The sequence below is a fragment of the Pomacea canaliculata genome, linkage group LG9 (assembly GCF_003073045.1).
Source record: "Pomacea canaliculata isolate SZHN2017 linkage group LG9, ASM307304v1, whole genome shotgun sequence".
NCBI classification, from domain to species: domain Eukaryota; kingdom Metazoa; phylum Mollusca; class Gastropoda; order Architaenioglossa; family Ampullariidae; genus Pomacea; species Pomacea canaliculata.
The window spans coordinates 11,373,884-11,394,124 of NC_037598.1; the positions used below are offsets into that span (position 1 = coordinate 11,373,884).

General features: G+C 34.6%; 1 protein-coding gene across 1 annotated transcript in view; it reads left to right on the top strand.

Annotated features, from left to right (window-relative positions):
* The window catches only part of LOC112572491 (protein O-linked-mannose beta-1,2-N-acetylglucosaminyltransferase 1-like), a 30,041-nt gene extending 11,573 nt beyond the window's left edge, over positions 1 to 18,468 (top strand). The window contains 26 exon segments of the mRNA XM_025252198.1: positions 825 to 884; positions 1,183 to 1,260; positions 1,568 to 1,618; positions 2,102 to 2,204; positions 2,609 to 2,667; positions 2,790 to 2,840; positions 3,245 to 3,329; positions 4,056 to 4,182; positions 4,653 to 4,722; positions 4,978 to 5,046; positions 5,049 to 5,160; positions 5,384 to 5,493; positions 6,077 to 6,161; positions 6,283 to 6,409; positions 6,656 to 6,725; positions 7,059 to 7,157; positions 7,980 to 8,075; positions 8,575 to 8,651; positions 9,149 to 9,242; positions 9,631 to 9,680; positions 10,290 to 10,416; positions 10,827 to 10,956; positions 11,078 to 11,227; positions 12,603 to 12,764; positions 13,042 to 13,176; positions 14,056 to 18,468. Of these exon segments, the coding sequence (XP_025107983.1) occupies positions 842 to 884; positions 1,183 to 1,260; positions 1,568 to 1,618; positions 2,102 to 2,204; positions 2,609 to 2,667; positions 2,790 to 2,840; positions 3,245 to 3,329; positions 4,056 to 4,182; positions 4,653 to 4,722; positions 4,978 to 5,046; positions 5,049 to 5,160; positions 5,384 to 5,493; positions 6,077 to 6,161; positions 6,283 to 6,409; positions 6,656 to 6,725; positions 7,059 to 7,157; positions 7,980 to 8,075; positions 8,575 to 8,651; positions 9,149 to 9,242; positions 9,631 to 9,680; positions 10,290 to 10,416; positions 10,827 to 10,956; positions 11,078 to 11,227; positions 12,603 to 12,764; positions 13,042 to 13,176; positions 14,056 to 14,158 (2,463 nt within the window). The 5' untranslated portion in view covers positions 825 to 841 and the 3' untranslated portion in view covers positions 14,159 to 18,468.
* The last annotated feature ends 1,773 nt before the right edge of the window (positions 18,469 to 20,241 follow it).

Consider the following 20,241-nt stretch of genomic DNA (forward strand, 5'->3'; position numbering starts at 1 on the left):
ATTATAAGGATGTCTAGAGTATGTTTGCTCTGTATGCTTTAAAGTTCGGTTCTTACCTGCCTCAAATTCGGCGTTGTGCTTCTAAACTTTATGTACATCGTAAAAGAATGCGTGAAGTTTCTAATAACATTTAATACATGTACATTCGTATTTTGTTTTATCTGTAATAAAGTTAAATATTAAAATGACTATAAGTTCAAAACGCCCAATCATATAAACAGCAAATCCCTATTTAACTTATTAATACTGCTGATTGTACAATATACTGTTGTGTTTTGATTGGTTTAGTTTTCTTAATCATGTATTTTCAGCATGAAAATAAATGATTTTCTTTAGAAGATATTTACCTTTAAATTTATTCTTCATATTTTTCATCAGTATTTTTATTCTGTGGGTGAAAGAGCGTATGAAGTGTGTGTGTGTGTGTTTTTTTTTTGCACTTGAATCTTATCCATGATCTTTAATTTTCAAGTTATTTCTTAGGTAGATCTGAGTACTATTGTCTGCTATTTGCTCTCTGTTTGTATCTGGAAGTAAAACAAAGAAATGTGCATGCAAAGTAGGATCATTCTAGAGTGTTGCAAACTAGTGATTTTACAAATAAAAAAGATGGTTACCTCAGAACTGAATACAAGTTTATTAATAGTAATGAGAGAGTTGAAAAAACATTGATGCTGAGGGTTTACTTTCATAGTAGACTCTAGTTTTTGTTACAAAATCTAATTAAAGTTATTATTCTATTACCATTCATGAAAAGCAGCTTTAGATAAATAAATTTGGGACTTTTGGTCAAGTGTTGGGACTTTTGAGTACTTATTTTGCAGACAGAGGCTAAAGCAACATGTTCCGTGCATTGCGGAGATTCATTGTTAAAAGATTTGGAGGTGAGAATTTGTCTTCTATTCTCCTTGTATTCTAATTAAAAGGAAATACTATAGTATGTTAGCGAAGTAGTAAAATAGACTTGTGTGTGTGTTAAATAGAATAAGAGAAAAGTACGGCATGCATGTTTCATTTAAACAAATAGAAAAAGAACTAGTCAAAATACTAGGTACTTAGTACTTGTTATGCTGCTGATGATAATGAAGATAGGAATTATTTCTCAAATATTTGCATTAAGTAAATGTATTTTTTATGCATTTTCCATTATAAAATGCAATGTTATTTAATGATCTTCTGCAGGTATTAAGCGTTTCTTCATTTTTGTGGCATGCCTTGGAATAATCATCTACTGTCTACATTCCCTCTTCTCCAGCAGCAGTGAGATTTTCCTTGTTATTTTTATCTTCTGAAATAACTCATAGTATCTTTTTAATATTGAATTTCTCATAACGTTAGAGATAAACTTACACATTTTTCTGACTAAAAATCTGGTGATGAGATTTGCTTTTTTGAAGTGGAATTGAAGGTGAAAGACTAAATGCAGACATCTTTTTTTTTAAAGAACTGTTGCACAAAGTTTTCTATATATATACACATACACACATAAAATCTTGCTATGCCAGTGGAGGTTATGGAAGAGGAAAAAGAACACAACTTTTAATATAATATTCTGTGTGGTATACAGGTTCTCGTCAGGTCTGGGATGTCCAAAATTCATCAGTAAATGATTCTGCAGGTAGGTAAAAACAAATGTGTATAGTTGGTTTAGTCCTTGTTACTCCTCAAGAACAATAAATCTATAATTTTTAATTATAACTTATATTTAAAATTGTGAAATGTGCTTATCCATAGCTCTTTCGTCTTTTTATAAAATCTTATTTTCGTAGTGGTAGTTGATTTTACTATTATTTATTTTTTTATGTTTAATTATTCATCACCTTTGCTTAATTCAAAGTCTGCAGAACAAAAGAAAAATTACAATGCAAGATTTAGATAGACCTTTTATTGGAAAACCTGGATTTGTAATTATTTTAAAAATTTTTTGTTCCTGGAGGAACTGTATTCAAAAAGAATAATTTTTCTATTGAATTACTCATTTGAATTTTATGTTTTATATAATGTTACCAGGGAGTTAATATCTTAATCATAATAAAATAGGGAGTGTTTGTCTTGCTAATAAATTAAAGTCATCGATGGCATCTCTTTTACTCTATTTCAGAAGATGTATGCAAAGTAGAGTGTGAACTAGGCCAGCTATCATTCTACATCCGAACAGGAGATAAAAATGTGGCTGGGCCTACTGTTTGTTTCCAGGGAAACATGTGGGTATTTGAAATAATTCCATCAGATTTGACTTGATGATAGCAATAATAATAATAAGTAAAGTAACAGTTGGTTTAAGTACATATGAATCCCACAAAAGAAACTTCAGGTGCAGTAGATATTGTACAGTGAAAATTGTGGGTTGTTTTAAAATGAATTTGTAGTAAGTTCTGAGGAACTGTAATTATCATAACTGTTGTGAATTTAAAATAAAAAATGAATATCAACCTCTTTGGTGATTACAAATTCCAGACTGTCATTTTATCAGTAAGCTGTTTAAGTGCACCATTTGCCTGTGAGCTATTTAAGGTGAGAAATTAGTGCGTAAACAAGGGTATGTGCCTGTTGTTGAGAGTACTGCTTGGCATTTAATTTGAACTTACAACCTTACCTTTTTGTGCAGAGTGATCAGTCATGAACTAAAAAATTATGGCAGAGGTCTAAACATGGCTGTTATAAACAGTAAGTTTTTTAACAAAATTTGATTAATAGTTCTTCCCGCTACAGCTATGCATGCACCTTTTTCCTTTTTTAAACCATGTAAGGATGATTTTAATTGTTATCAAAATAACTTTTATTTTCAGGCAAAACATTAGAAGTGACTGAGGTGAAATATTTTGACACCTATGTAGATGGTAAGCTGTTTTTCCACATTTTTGCATAAATTTGTATGTTCCCCCTACCCTCACCACACATGTATGTTTGCATATTATTTGTGTGAAAATTTGAAATACAAAATTTGCTTAAAGTATGATTAAAATGTAGAGAACTATGGAAAAAAAATAGGCTGAAGTACTCAAGGGGAATTTGTTTCTTGAACAAACAAAACTGAAAGAGACCTAGCAGAAAATACCCTTTTTTTAAGGCCTAAATTTTTAACACCTTCCAGATAAGCCTGAATTCTTATAACACATATCAAATAAAAGTAGTCTCAAATGTTTTGTTGTCATTAAATTTCATGCTGAAAGATCGAATTATCCCACATGTGTTGCAGAATGTCCCATGTTATTTATACTAGCAATATCTGAATCATTTCCAGATGCAAGTTTGATTAGGTACCTTAAGAAGGATATTCCAGATGACAGTGTTGTCATGATTGCCAGCTATGATGAAGCTTCTACTGGGTGAGTATTTATTTATTAAAAGCCTTTTGCAAAATTACCTTTCTTGACCAAAAAACTTGTTTTAGAACCTATGGGGGATTCCATTAATGGTTTTTCATGTGCTTTCTCAGTATGAAATTTTATGAAACTATTTTTAGAATTTACTCATTGAACATTAAAATGTTTCAACCTTGCTTACAGACCCACCAGGGTGCAATTTCTTTTGGTAATGGTGGCTTTAGTACATTCATTATATAATATTAATTCTTAGATTTTGATCAGATCACTCTTTTCTCTGTGTGAATTAAAAAGCTTTTTTTTAAAAAAAAAAAGGAAATTAAGGGTATTATTGCCTAGTAGCATGATAGCAAACTGTAATTCATCATCCATTTCATAAGTCTGGTGCCCATTTCTTCTAAGTGGGTTAAAACACTGTTGGCCTTTGTGAACATTGAAGTATGACTTGCTAAAAACTATGGTGTACATTGATCAGGTTAGGGAACTTTTGTGAGATACAAACCTTTAAACATATACATTTATATATAAGATACAAACTTTCAAAATCGACACTTATATGTTCACAGGAGATTAGATCTGTGACTTGGATACTTCTAATTACCATGTGCTGACAGCTCTTTCTTTCATGTTCCTTGATGACATAAACATGATTTGTGTGCATGTAAACATGAGAAGTCCACAGCATTGCCTAGGGATGAAATTTGAACAAACATTTCTTTTCTTTTACAGGCTGAGAGAAGATTCTAAACAGTTAATGAAACTTTATGGAAGTATGGCTGTAGATGTCCTGGGATTTAGGGACAGTTACATAATGATTGGTCAGAGAGGCCTGAAGGAGGGTCATGCTATTGAATACGTGAGTAGGCAGTATACAAGCCTATCCTAATGGGGTGCAATTGCTTTCATTTTGTGTGGGCAGAAGGTGGATATTTGTGAGAAAGAGAGAGTTTGTATTAGTGGAGAGAGAGAGATAAGGGTGTTTTAAATTGTACATATATTGGCAAATATGTAGTTAAGTTTGTCAAACTTTTACAAGACTAATTTAAAAAAAAAAAAAAGATTGTGGAACATACACACTTGGTAGTATGTGTTCAGTTAAGAATGCCTTTGAAAGAATCTCACTTATTTGCAAGGGTGGTGAAATAAATACAAGTCTGTACTTGTGTACTCATCTGTGTGTATGTTAATATGAGTGTTATAGATACACTTTTTTTGCAAGTATGTACACATTTGTCTTCAGGTGTATTTGCACAAAAATGAGAGACTTGCATGCCTGCATGTATATAGACATTCAGTGCATATGCAGTGTTGGTTTGTGTCCATCAGATTAGCAAGAAAGAGAAATCAGAGGACTTTTCAGTACCACTGCAAAAGGCTGGATGCTTTGTCTTACCATGTAAGTTGTCTCCTTACTTTTTGGCTGATGTTTTTATAAAACTATTTTTTTTCTTGTCACATTGGTTTTTACTTAAATACACTTATTACAATGTAGCTTTTTGTTATTAGCTTACAAAATATGTTCCTAATCACCAGATCTCTTGTCAGATGTTTGATGTTTTACTTACTGACGCTTGTGTGCTGTCTCCCTTTTGTTGGTTAGCTTGGTTGTGATTGACATGTTTTCAACTCTTTTTGTCTTAAACTCTTTCAGTGGGACCACAAGGAGAATGGCTTCCAGTCCTGCCAGATGTGGTGCAAGGAACATCCATTACCATGGGGAACTTATGCCTCTGTGTGGATTAAAAGAGGCATGCTCGACCAATCAGGTGGCCATTGGGGTATTTACTGGCCAGGAGAACAGCTTACCACCCTGGATCTGTGTGGATGGACGCAAGTGAGTTGCCTTTTGTTGTGTGTGTATGCATGCATGTGTAGAAATAATAATTTGTAAATTTGTCATAAACGCAGATTTGTCATATTTTTTGCTTGATGTAAAAATGTAACAGCTTTCCATATATAACAAAAAATGTAAATATATAACAAATGATGTAAATATATAACATCTTCCTATACTGTTACTGTAAGTAATAGACTTACTAGAGTCTTTTTTTTTTCAGAGTGATGTCTGAGAATATAAACAAGGGAGGGAGAGGGTTCAATGTTGTAACTCTCAACAAAGATACTTTACAGCTTATTTCTACGATGCATGCTGACACCTACACTTACGGTAAGCTGAACAGCAATTGTTTTACAGTTATATTTCAGATCAGCAGCCATTCATCAATGATCAATACTTTCAGTTATAATTTTCATTTCGTGAGGCCAATATGTAGTGATGATGGTGCTGGTATAGTGACTGTTCTGATCCCTTTTTAGAGCTATTTAGTTTTTTGTATATGTGTGTAGAGTTCAGGGGATGGGGTGAAAGAAAGAATTGCATCTATTTGCATCTATTGCTATCTCATGTGAACACCTACAATGTTTAAGTCCTCTTTGAAGCCGTTCATTTGTTTGTCATATTTTTATGATTTATTTGCATATATAAAAATTAGGCATAGTCATGACACAAAAAGTAATGTCTTTTTTTTTCCCTCTAACTCCACTGTCTGGCATACCTTGTCCCTGTTGCTTCACACAATGACCACCTATGAAGCTTTTAAGACCTACCTTTCTCTCCTTCACCCTACCTCCCATTATTTGTGTAGTTATCAACCATGCTGCTCTTTTGTTCAACCATATTAAGCTCACTGCCAAACAGGGAAATGCTCTGAATGAGTCATCATCATTATTGGCCTTCTATTACCTTACAGACAGTGCAGATCTGGAACTGTACCTGGAGTCACTGAATGTAGGGGATATTGTAATTGCTGTGGTTGCAGATGATGGTGCTAAAAAGTAAGTAAAGCTTTGTTATTGCCTCCTTATTTTAGAAGAGGTACTTTAAAACCCTCTGATAATAATTCCTTTCAATTTTTGCGGAAAAGAAGGACTTTTTTTTATGATGGATTTTTTTCAGACTAAGCTACTCAGCCCGTGAACTTCTCAACAACATGGGCAGTGGCTTCATTCAGAATCTCCGCTTCCGTGATGTCTGGTTTTTTATTGGCCAGAAAGGCATGGAGGGCTTCACCACCATGGAACAGGTATGAATTTTGCTTTGTTAAACAAACATCATTCATTGTCACTAAATGCCTTCAGAGTGAGTAGTTGAAATAAAGTTAAGACTTCAGACAAAGGTTTTAGAAGAGAATACATATTCCAATAAGGTAGAGAAAATCATGATTAACACAAAATGAAACATATATCACATCAAAGTTTCTTGTTTGAAAAAGATAAATACAGTTATATTTCTTGTAAGATATTTTACTTTCTTTGCCTCATTTCTTTAGATAAATTATTCAGGATTTGATGGTGGATGGCCAAAACCAATCAAGCAGTCCTACTGTGTGCCTAAAAAGTGTAAGAAACAACAGAATGTATTGTCTTTAATATTTTTTTTGCCTTAGAAACCTTTATTATTTATCTGCTTATGCTTCAAACTTTGCTTTATACACACATTTTAAAAATAATAGTTTTCTCAAAAAGTGCTTTGATGATAGATGGTGGCAGTGTATCTATCATTTGTATATCTATCAGTACACATATGCTGAAATAAAATTTGGTTACCTTTTAACAGCAAATCATAGAATTGTTTAGGTACCTGTAAGATAAATAGTTTTAGTCAAAAACAGAAGAAGTGTGATGAAGATCTGGAGATAAAGCTTCACAAATCTGTTTATTTTTTTAATTCAGTGGTTGGAAGAAAAATCATACCTGACCCAGAATTCTACAGGTTTGATGAGCGAAGAGAATTTTGTAAAAAGTATGATGGCTACCCAGAATTCTGTGATCGTAAGTCCAAAGCTTAATTTTCTTTAAGCAAAAAGAAGCAGTAAGTCAACTAAAGTTTTTATTTTTTTGTTTTAATAGAAGTTTAAGCTTCATACACTCATCTGCTTATCACTTTTTCAAACTTTGTGAGGAATTGGATGCTGCTTTCTGGTATTTTCGATTTTAAAAGAGTGTTTGGTAAAACTGAGGTTTTTTTATATTAGGGACTCCAAATATTATTAATTAAAATATACACCTAAATGCACTTCGGGAATTTCTTAGTTTTAAGTTTTAGTAGAGTCAGTATGAAGCGTGGAGGTCCTAAGTATTGTAAGAGTTTATCTCCTTGGAAGGGTGAAGCATTATTACATGAAGCATACTTTTCTAGCAGAGATAACAAGATGGTGTTACTGTAGAACTGAGTGCACTTGCCTCCGAGAATGAGGGTCACAACAGAACTGTACCTATATTAATCTGTGATTACCATAGCAGTGTCACCATAGAAAGAAATGGTTCATATTTTGTGGCTAAGTGACAGTTAACTCCCAAGTTTTTATTTATTTCATTTAAATTAATTATGATGATTGGTTGGCTGGAGTTTAAAGCTGAGTTGACAACAAAGGCCTCATGAGGCAACATAATTATAAGAAGTTTCTTTGCTATATTTTGGAGATTAGGTATAAAGTGATATCAGCAAGACTGAAAGCATGTTATACATATGCTGCTATTTACTGCTGGAATAAAAACTAGAAGCTGTCAGCCATACAAACATACATATTCATAAAATATTTAAACATAGATATGCTTAGAGCAATCTGTGAATTGATGGCATCTTTGTTGCAGCATCACATGTTGATGATCAACTTAAAACAGTTGGGGTGGCAGATCACAACTTGCAGGGGCACCAGATATTTGACACCCCATTCATCATAGTCCCGGGTAAGGACCTGGAGGAGAGTTCTGAATCTCGTTGAAATTATGTTTACTTGTGGGCAGCATTGCTGGCTCTCAGCATTCACTCAGAAGTAACAGCGAGATCAGTCAGTCTTCAGATCTGACTTTCAGTGATAAGCATATAACATCACGTCTGCTGTGCTTTTTGTAAGAATACCGTAAGGTTTGATTATGTGCATTTGACTGAGAGATGGCAATAACATAATCATAGATCATGTTGTTTGTATTATTTCTGTTGCTGTGTCTTATAGGTATCTTTCCATTACTGAGGACATTGACAACTAAGAGTGTTTGAGAATGTGAATATCAGTTGGTACTGGTGTTTTTGTGCATTGACAAACCTGTTAGTGATATGGTGAAATGTTTGATATAATTTCACCTGAACAGTTTTATGGTTCTAAAAGACTTAAAAAGAAATCTCTGTGTATAATACTTTTTTTACTGTGTTTAAAAAAGGTCTGAATTTGTTTTCCATTTATGATAGGTATGAATCACAATGCTCTTGTTAGAACACTGGAGACAGCCCTGATGCAGCCTGGGATAAGACAAGAGAATGTTATGGTAAGTTTCTCTTCTGCTCACTTTATTACTGTTGCTACTTAACAATAAAAGTTTCTTTCTCGTGCACAACGTCTATAATACTTGTGGCGATGATGAATGTATGGTGTGTTAATAATTTAATAGTCTACAGAGGCAAAGATAAAATATCTTTTAAAAATGCAGTGTAGTGACTTTGTGCGTGTGTGTATGTGTGCAAATCCTTACAGTTTTATCCTGACCTGTTTTTTCCAGGTCTGCTCGTTTTTACTTATGGAAAGGTTGTACTCTATGACTTGTTTGTTTATTTTGCTCCAAAGCATTATATTTAGGTTTATTTTTACCCGTTTTAAGATGTTACCTGTGGCTTCAAATTAAAAAGAGTTGGCACAGCTTAATTGTTGATTCTTGTCCTTTAGTTTGGTTTTCATTATATGTTACTAAGTGATTTTGGACATTCTTTTGTGTTTTTAGCTTGGAAAACAAAAGAAAAAATTAAAAGAAATCATATAAAATTACAGGTCATGTGGGATGAAAAATTTCCTGAGCATGGAGAACTGGCTACTCTCTTTGGTTTTGGAAACACCAGTTTGCCCAGCAGTACAAAATACATGGGTATGTGTGAGCCATTGCCATTTTGTTTAGGCCACATCTTTATTGTATCCTCCAGATCTTTTATTTCAGTTTATCTTCATTCTTCTTCCGGGGCAATAAAAAATTTTGATGTACAGAAAATTTCATTGTTAGAAGTGGAAATTATTCCAGGGACTTAATAGTTGGCATTTACTGTCTATATGATTGCAGGAGACTCATAAAAAAGAAGCAAATCATCAGGATAAGTTAATACTTGTAAAAATGGGAAAGCAAATTTTAAGAGCACATTTTGAGGCACTGATATGGTGCAGGGTAACTTGATGTCATAAATGTGGGAAGTGCCTCAAGAATGCCCATAATATTTAGAACTTCTTAAATTGTTTTAAAATTTTTGATACTTCTTTTGCAGAGCAAATGAACCATGCAATACAGCACTCATTAAAGCTGTTCCCCAAGGCAGTAAGTGGCTTTCTGTTTCTAAGTCTAATAGGTCTATTTGATAATTAAGAACTATAATGATGAAAGTGGTTTCATCAGAGGAGGATGAGGTTTGTCTGATTGGGGGAGGGGTGTATACATTACTTGATGACATGACTGTAGGAGTTGTCTGGTACTTTTGAAAATGTCAGCAGTAAAGCTCTTTTGCTTGCTGAGATTGAGCTCAAAAGAATGCAAGGTGTTGCATATCTGGCCAAGGACGCCAACTCCTTGCTTTCTGTTGAGATTATTCTTAGCAAGGGGGGGTAACCTTACTGCTGCAGACGTTTTAGGAAGTATTGCGAGGAATTCCAATGGTCATGTAATCCAGAGAGTATTAGAGAAAAATTAATTTACGCATACATTTTATTTCTCAGTTTGCACTTAAATAGTAGTATAATAAAGATAATAATTTAAGAGACATTATAAGTATGATATTATATACATATTATTGAATACAGTAAATACTTCACCTTAGATGAGACAACAAAATTCATTTAATCCAGTCATATACTGTTGCAAGAGATATGAGTATGCCCTAGAGAATTTTTCTTGTGGTTTATGGACTTTTTCTTATTTTTCTGTTTTCAGGATCATTTCATTGTTGTGGAGGAGGAGTTATTATTAGCTCCAGATTATTTAAGCTTCTTAGCTGAATGTCTCTCTATTCTAAATTCAGACCCCACCCTGCTGGGTGTTTCAGCATGGAACTTCAATGGTAATTATTGCATCCCCTCAATTGGAAAACCATTTGTACTAGTAACGCAGATAACTGATTTCATTTTGGGAAAGATGTCAACCATCTTAATGGCTGTGCTAGTTTATTGTAAAAGTTTTTCATGTTTGCTTAGGAAAACCAATGTTGTAGGTTATTAGAGACTAAACTTACGATGTATTTAAAAAGAAAACTACTCATGAAATACAGGTCTTGTTAAGAAAGGTGGTGGCACTTTGATTTGATATGCAACCTTCTGAAACTTTTTTTTTGACCCCATATTTTAGCAACCATTGATATATATACTATGTTGATATTTACTACATTGATATTTACTATGTTATATATTGTTGTATATTCAAATACTATGCTATCTTTTTATTTTAGAATTTTTACTGTACAATTTTTGGCAGGCTTTGAATCAACATCTGGAAACCGAGCCATTGTCTATCGGGTAGAGGAATTCCCTGGTCTTGGATTTTTAATCAAGAAATCAGCCTTGTCCATGCTAGCTGAATCATTTGGAGAGTGTTGCACTAAGAGGTAATTGGAACACATTATGAATGATGATATTCCAATTTCAGTTTTGAAATCCTGCCTGAACTCTCTTTCTTCATTTCAATTGAATTTTCTTTTTCACACATGAATAAATTATATGTTTCAGAGCATGGCATGGATGGCGATATGGACAGGAAGGGCACTTTGAAATTTTGATGCCTGATGTCTCACGTGTTTTTCGTCAGCCATACCAAGGGGCAGGACGGGAAGCAGACTTCCTAAGAGAACTTTTCTTAAGACCTCGAACAACTAGTTTGTAAGTTGAAGACCAAATTTTATGTCTTAGAGTATTAACAACTCAACTTCTGTCACAGGAAATATTCACAAGTGAAGGCATACTTGTCAGGTATGAACAGAGACAAAATTGAAAATATATAAATATGAAAAATGCTTAGATTATTTTACACACTTGTCTTCTAAGACATTGTTTGTACTTAATTTTCTTAAACATTTATTTTGTCGAAATGTTTTAAAATGTGCTTTGTGTAAAGGATGTTATCTTGAAGCAGTTAAAAGTCATGTATCTCAATAACTACAACTAAGATTACCATGACTTAAAAATATGCATTTAGAGAAACATTTTCAAAATATAAAATATTTCTATAAGTACAGCAATTCACCAAAATCAGATCACAACTGAGAGTGGTCTAAGTAGGGAAATCAGAAGTTATGCTTTGGTTTGTCATTTTTTAGTCTTCACTAAGTCTTGCTTATTCTGCAATTGTTGCACCTGATTGAAGGTTTATACTAGAACTTAAATCTCCAGGTAAGAGCAGAGCAGTCAATCAATACATCTTGTACTGTGGTGGACAAAGATGCTATCTTAAAATGGACTATATTTCTTTTCTTTTTTAAGCATGATTTCTGCAACAACAAGAAAAGTCACAAGAAAGCACAAACAATCAGAATCAAGAATCTAATTTTTATAAACATGGGACTACTGAACGAAGTTGTTAATGAAGCATAATCAACTGTCGTGTGTTGGTAAACAAAGAGACAACAGTGAACAGGGGCTGGTCATTTCGACACAAAACCATAAGTGCCCTAGCCATATTGACCACCTTGAGTCGAGTGTACCCCACCATGACCATTGTCTATTGTAAGGCCATATCATCCCAGCAATGAAATTCAAAGCAACCAAGGTCCATATGGTCATGGTGGGGCCATTTAAACTCAGGCAGGTGACCTGTGACTCAATGAAGAAGCAATCTCTTTCAAAATTTTGCTTATTTTATGTAGTAAGTTATAATATAGCACAAACGGTCAGTACAAAAAATCAACACAAGTGGAAATTTCTGTTTGGTTCACTAAGTTACCAAACTTTATATTTCTGGGGTCAAAGTGAATTGACTAAACTTTCTCAGATGTAACATCCCTTTAACAGCTTAATTTCACCTGACATGGTGAAAGAACCAGTCCAGGTTGTTCTCCCATGAGAGAACTTGTGTTCTAAACATAAAAGATCACCATACAAAGGATATTGTTAAAGAACGAGTTAATAGTATTTCTAAAATATTGCTGATGCTAGTCCTGCAAAATTGCCTGCATAACTGTGTCCTTAGAGAATATAGCCCTATTTATTTTTACCATTTCTCAGTCTCTTCTGAGGTGTTTGTAATCCTTCATTGTAGGCAAGAGCCCATAACTCTAGAGAATCTGAGCAGCCTTATGGAGAGCCAATATGAGGAATATTTGCACAAGCAAATAGAGGGCAGCATTGTACTTGGCGAACGAGATCTTCGCCAGTGTGTCCAGAGTATTGAGCCTCCACCAGATTTGTCACCAGAAAACAGGTATGTTTGTATATTCTCATGTTCGTTTGAGTGTATATGTAAAATAATGAGAAAGAGCAATAAAAAAAATTAGTTTATAATTTCTTTTTTTTAAAGGCAGAATCAACTGTGTGTACGTGTGTTCGTGTTAGTTTGTCAATAGAGGAAGAATTGGCAAAATCAGAAGGAAGAATAAACTGCTACAGATCTTGGTATAAGTGGATTATAGGATAAACTGACTTGCATGCAGTCAGTAATCCATTCTTTTCAATCATTTTTGTTTGCATTTGTGTGGTAGCAGCCATCCTGTGGCAGTTTACTATGTTCAGGAGACTTCCATAGACTTTCGCCTTCTCCGTGAAATCAGTCGTTGTTTTGGGTTGGTGTCACCACGGAACTACAAACCCAAGAATCTCCACAATGGCATGCTTCGGTAAGGAAAACAGTGTTGATAAATTCTGAGCTGACTTAATTGTGGAGAGGTCTTATGCTGGAACGTAGAAAACAAGATGATAGAGACCTAGTGGGCATCAGATTGTGGGTTCAAACAGTACTTTGTGCACTAAGGAGATGTGAGCAACATTCATCAATCAAAGTTTCAGAACATCTATGGTAGGTCAAGAGATTAGGGGTGAAGGGGTGGGAGATTGATTGATTATTTATTCAAGGGCCATTGCCCCATAGCAAAGAATGATAATGCAATGTTACATTCAATAGTACATAGATATAAAAGCTAGCAATGCAAACAATGCCTTCAAAACGATTAGATACATATAGTAATCTTCCACTGTAAATTTTCTAAATTGGAAAGCATAGAAAAGATATAATGCCAGATTCTTTACATTTTTTTTCATTTGTTGAAGCTGATAACAAACTCATTTTAAAACTGGATTTGTATACCATTTTCTTTGTATGAATCTTACTCTGAGATGCCGTAAAGCTTTACAATGCACAACAAAGTGAACTTGTCAGTTTAACATGCTATCATTGTGGAAGGTGGGGAGAGAGTGTGCGTGTGCATATGTATGTACATATGGATGTATGAGTATGTTTGTGATTGCGCATGGTTATGTGTGAGTGAGAGAGTGCACGTGTGCGCTGAAGTATTGATGCATATCAATTACGAGGGCTTATAAAAGCCAGCTCAGTAATGACTTGCTGGTAGATTTTCAAGACCGGAGAAAAGTTCTTGGAAGACCAAGCAATGCTTTGTTGGCTTTTCTGATAATTTTTTTTACTGTTTCTTCCTTGTAGAGCTAGCTGAGGTGAATACTTTAAGTGTGAATGATATTTTAGCATGTTTTCCTTGCAGGTTTTGGTACCAGGAGCATCACGTATTTCTGATTGGATCCTCATCTCCTTATTACAAGATTAAACCCAAGGATGTCGAGCCTATTGCATTACCAAAATTATAGACCCTACATGAAGAAGACTTACCCCACAAAGGAGGGGCTTCTGCAAATGTCAGTCCTTAGAAATTCTGTTTTGTTGTAGGAGGTATTTGTTGCTGAATGTTTTCAGATATACTTTCTGTATTTTACTTGAGGGCTGACAGCTGTAAAACCAGTTCCTTTTGAAAAGGGTGGACTGATTCCTGTTGTGCAGGGGTCTTAGTTGTCTAGAAGTTTGCTACAAGAGTCATACGAATGAAGAATGAATGTGATAGGTGTGAAGACTGATATAAATGGAAGAAGATATAGTTGAAACTAGATATGCAGATACAATGAATGTGATAAAACTAAAGAAAGAATCGTAAAACTGAAAGAAGAGTGTGATCAAATAGACCAGTTGAGAGTGAAGCATAGTTTTTCTTGTCAAGTAGGATTGGCATGCAAGTTAAAATCTCAACAAAATAACTCACTGTATTAAATTTTTGAATTACATTGCTTGTTTGAGTCTATGGATCCAGATATCCCCTAATTTACATACCATGCAGACAAAATCTTTTTTTCTGATTTATTTTTGTAAAAGCACTCTTAGATCAACAAAATTTAAAACTATGCCATTTGTGTAACCTTTGTCATGTCTATTTTAGACTATTCTGTTAAGCATCAAAGGTTTTGCATTAATTTGTGCTGATTAAGTTTTGCATGACAGTTGTCCTGTGTTAGTGATATCAAATGATCTTACATTTTGAACCTTTATTGATAAGGAGGTGAGGATGTACATGTTAAAGGATTTTTCTTACAAATGGAATAAAGTTGTTCACACTTTATCCCTCAGTTTATAATGTGTAGCATAATTTACTGTTTCTTTTTTAAATTCTAAACATGCAACTTGTTTAAGTTTAATATTTACATGCACTTAATAATTTTTCATGGTTCTTGTTGGAAGTTAAAGCTACATTTAGCAGACCACAATATGGTTTCTACGTGATGTGAGCAAAATGGAATCCTATGCATGGGATTAAGATGCTACAATAGCCTGTTGGTGTTTCTGTGGTATTGGGGGAGTCACCTGCACTGCTAAATATTGTCACATATTTGCCTTTTGTATTTCACGATGATCCTGTTAAACTTGATTTCATATGATAACAGTGAGGAAGAACTTTGAAGAACAAAGTAAAACTATGGTTTTGAAATCCTTCAATAAAATGCCTAAATACCATATCTAATTTTTCTATAAAAAGTCTTCCAGTTATTTTTTCTTTGGAAGGCCAGTTGCAACCACTTTTGTGATACAGATATTATTTCTTACCATGCAGGAATTTCTGATGGAGGCCATATTGTAGGCTTTAACTTACACCCCAATTCAGAAATTAATTTTTCTAACGCTTCAGTCTGCTTTCAATGTTTCTTACCTCATCAGCTACTGATCCACATATTTGTACATTTTCTGCACCAGCTCGTGGGGAAACATTCTCCATTTTGCAGTTCTGAAGTACCTGTGGTGCTTCTTATAATTTATGTTGTATTTATTCTGATGCATGGTATGAATGTCCAAGTCCCCAGACAATCAGTTCTGTAAAAGTATCTAGTCAGTTGTTGTACTTGTCAACTTGTTGTTGTACTTGCTCTGTTTGCATGCCACTTGATTTTTCAAATGTTTTTTGACATTGTAACTTTCAATTAAATGTTTGCATTTAAGATCGATTGAACATTGGGAGTTTGCAAAATGAATCCATTCTGCATGCAATATTTACATACACAGATATGTGATATGATCAGTTGTAAATGTTGGCATAACTCTGAAAGAATGATAGTTAATGTACTTTGAACTGGATCTTTCCTACAGAACTTGTTTTTGAATATCCATCATGTAAACAACAGAAATAGAAATCAACCTCATCCTTTCTCTATTTCTGTGCATCATTCTACTCCTTGGTACAACAACAATTATTTTGTGTCATTTAATCCTTGTGCAGTCAGCACAGCTGGGCATTTTTAATGCAACCTTATTGTATGACTGTGTGTGTATATATATATGAAATGTGTTTGTATTTTATTTTTAGACATGGCCCTTGGGTGATGTGGAGTGATGTGTTCCGGCCTTGAATACTTTCAGGCCAATCTGGAAGTACAGAAACATGCCTTACAAACTCTGTTTTTAGCAGTAACAGGATTTTGTATATTGTCAATGGTGGCTTTATGCAAGGTTATGTAGCATCAGCTGGCTGTAGTAGTGTTTCATCCTGGAACTTAAAAACCATAATTTTAACTAGTCTTTACTGAAATGAATCCTTGCTTTTCATGTCATTGCTTTATTTCAGGTTTCTCTTGGTGCTAAATGTAAACAAATGAGTTAATTCTTTACAGTTTAAGGGAACACCTACAGTTGAAAAATCAAATGTATTATGCAGAAGGAAAAAACTTTAAACTGTAAAGCATTAAGAAAATGCAATGGGCAGGGTCTATGAGTTGATAATTGACATAATACACATCAGTAGTTTCATATTTTGCACACTTTGTGCAATGATAGTTTGAACATGGTGTTAGTAATATGCATTTGTCTGTGACTTGTCAATGCTTAGTGTATCCTGTAGGTTTCTTCTCAGTCTTCAGTTTTTTTTGTTTTTTTTTAATTTTTTTTTTGTCGTTCGCCTCTTTTATCACACTTGGAGACCAGCTCTTGATATGAAATTGGTGGTCTTCTGTAGAGTCGCCACTGGCCCGTACAGCTTGTTGTGCAGGATCTCCGACTGTCGCCACGTCTGTTCCCTCAGGGTACGGAGGTTCCTACAGTCCTGTTTTCAGTTTTTCAGTCTTCAGTTTATCCTGTAGCTTTAACTCGACATAGATGAATCCAGACAATTGAGCTGTAGCTATGAAGATGTTCGCATCTGCAGGTGCTAACTGTGAAGGAAGAGTTAATGCCAGCTTTTACATAGTATGCTGCTCTGTAAATAACAGAGAGCATACTTTTTAAAAATTAGTAATAATTTCTTTATGAATTGAATTATATTACATGGACAAAGGCGTTAACAGAGTTTGCTTAAATGTGTCACATTCCAGTTACATGCCTTTTGTTTATATTTATTTGGTCTGTGCCTGCATGCATGCATGTGGATTTGCCTATGAAAGATTTTTATATTTTATCTGTGATTCCAGCTAATTGTATAATCACACTTTATGATTTTCTTAGTCACTAGTTAGAATCTTCATATTTTCAAACAAATATGATTTGTTGGAATAAGTATGTGTATAGCTGAACTATTGTCATTGGGATGGTTTCAGTTTCAGGAACTGTGTATCTAAACATTACAAAAAAGGCTAAAATATGTTTTTTTTTGTTTTGGATATGGCATGTTTGGTTTATTTTAATAAATTATGAATCATGGTATTTAATTGAAATTTTTTTGGTGTTAAGCTTACTAAGAGTTAAGATATCTGTAAAGGAACTGAAATAGGAAGGAACTAAGAGAAAAGTTGGTACATTAGAAAGAGCAACTCATTTTCTTTGGAACTGTTTCATGTAATCGATGGTGTAACTGTTTCAGAGATGTAAGAGGTCATTTTACTTTTACAGCAGTGTGCAAATATTGCTGTTCTGTGCCTCAATGCTTTGTGAATTGTTCTGTAAACTAGTCTGTTTCCACACGAGAAAAATCAAGCTTAATTTTGGCTCATTAAAAGATGAGTCAATGACGTGCATTGTTAGAAAACTTCAAGCATGCGGAAAAGATTGTGTAAAAGTGGTAGAGATGGATAAGGATTTTTTTACCCTATTCATTTATTTTGAAAAAATGTTATTGATATTCAAAGTTGCAACATTTTTTGAGCTACCTATGTGAGAGCATTTTGCATGTGTTAAACTTTACTGAGGTTCACATGATCTAGAGAGGCCAGAGGATTTGGATATTGCTAAAGGCATGTCAAAAGATCAAGCATGTTTATTGATATAAATATTTGCAGATATTTGGGTTTGTCGTGTAGTTCTTATTTGCCTGTATTATTAATACTTTATATGAGATTAGCTTTATAGATTTTATTAGTAATGTTTTTGCAAAGGTGTTGCATGTCTCCAGCTCAGTGGTGTAACTAGAATTTGATATTTCAGTATTCGTCTTTTCCTGTCAGAAAATCTTAATGTTAAAGACCTTAGAGGTATCTTATTATCTCAATTTTTCACCAGGTTTGTAGCATTCGTGAACTATCAGCCCCGAAAATCTTTTTTGCATCTGGATTTTGGTTGGTATTTTTTAATAACTATTTTGTCAACATCCTGCAGCACAAATCGAGTTAATTGTCTTTCATTAACTATGAGTAAATTGTGATGCACAGAACAATCGTAGTTAAGTTTTCAAGTCATCTGGAAATGAAGGGAGAGAATGTATGGCAGCTCTGTTCATGGTTGTCTTAACTTTATTGTCATGAGGTAATGGTCCTTGGTCATTCTTTCCTTGACTGGTACAGATCGTTGTGGGGAGCCAGCCTTGGACGACCAGTCCACTCTTTCACGTTCGTAAGCCAGTTCTTCCTCTGGCCACCGCGGTGGCAACCACCCTCCAAGGTACCTTGAGGGACAGTCTTGGACAGTGTGGTGCAGGGTCACCTGACCAGACCAGCTCACACCACTTGACTGCTCTAAGCAGGGTACTCCTGATGTCTTATGAGTGCGGCCACTATGCTTTCGTACAAAGTCATCGACCTTATGCATTTGTTCTCGATTCATTCTCCTCTCCGGCAAGCACAGTCCATGTTTCACATCAGTAAAGCAGGATCGGTACTACATAGGACTAATGCAGTCAGGTCTTGAAGTTGTCTGTTAGTGCCAGCTATCAAATCAATGTCATCTGCATAGCGTAGGCTTCAAATCGGCTATTCACCTATGGAAATGGAAGTGATGAGGGAGGGTTTCACGCATGATTTTTCAACAACAACAACAACAACATATCGAACAGCAGGTGATAAAAGACAAAACACAACAACAACATATTGAACAGCAGGTGATAAAAGACACCCTTGACTCTCCAATGCACTTCTTAACAAATATGGACGAATGTTTGCCAAATTTTCATATAACCGTACTGCAAACACTTTGCCAACATGCTCACACGTTCATCTTTATTTGTGTAGTTAAAAGAGCCTTTAGAAAGAAGGTGTAAATGGAAAGAATGAAACCAGAAAAGGTGCAAACATGGTAGCTTATTACTCTTACTTATGTCTTTAGTCTCTCACGTGCACACACACACACAAACGGCGTCCCAGCATCAGCATCACACACAGTAATCCATCAGTGATTCCCAATTACCACCATAACTGAAACGCTATTGACTATTACATATTCCAGAAGTTTAATTTTTGAAGTGGTTGATGCAGTAGTGCGGGACTCGATGAATCATGCATTCTGTCAGGTGGTAACAGTATTCTCATTATTTTCGCAGCCAAGAAGCCAAAAAGAAGAAAAAAACAAACAAACCCCGTCCCAGTTCATGCTTGTACTGTAAGCAAGTTCCAACCTGAACCAATTTTTTCTAAACACACTTTCTTGGTTACAAATGTTGACCAAGTACAGTCCCTCAGAATTAAAAAAAATAAATAAATAAAACAGCAGGCCTTGAAACAAAAACAAAAAAATATATTCCTAAGACTCGAACAAGGTAAACTAGACTAGATATTGAGAAATTTAGAAGCAAAAAAAAAAAAAAATAAATAAATAAATAAAATTAAATTAAAAAAAAAAAAAAATAAGGCGACCCAAACGAGGACAGACAGTCTTGTTTGAGACTCATTATTTATTGGAATCCTCTCGGATCCAGTGAGGTTGCCCCGACGGTTGGTGGGCTTCGCCATCTGCCGCTGCTCCTGCGATGATGTCACAGGATGGGGCTTCAGCTGTCGTCACACCGTCTCCAGACACCAGGGCTACCCGACTGCTGATGGGGTGGGGTTAGGGGTGGGTTAAGTAGGGGAGACCAGGGTAAGGCGTGACAGCCCTGAAAAAAGGAGAAAAGAAATAAAAATACTATTTTGCCATTTTTTTTGTATTTCTTTTAAGAGTTTTCAAGCAGCCAACACTGCCTCCATATCAATCATAGTAAAAGTATATTATAGAAGTT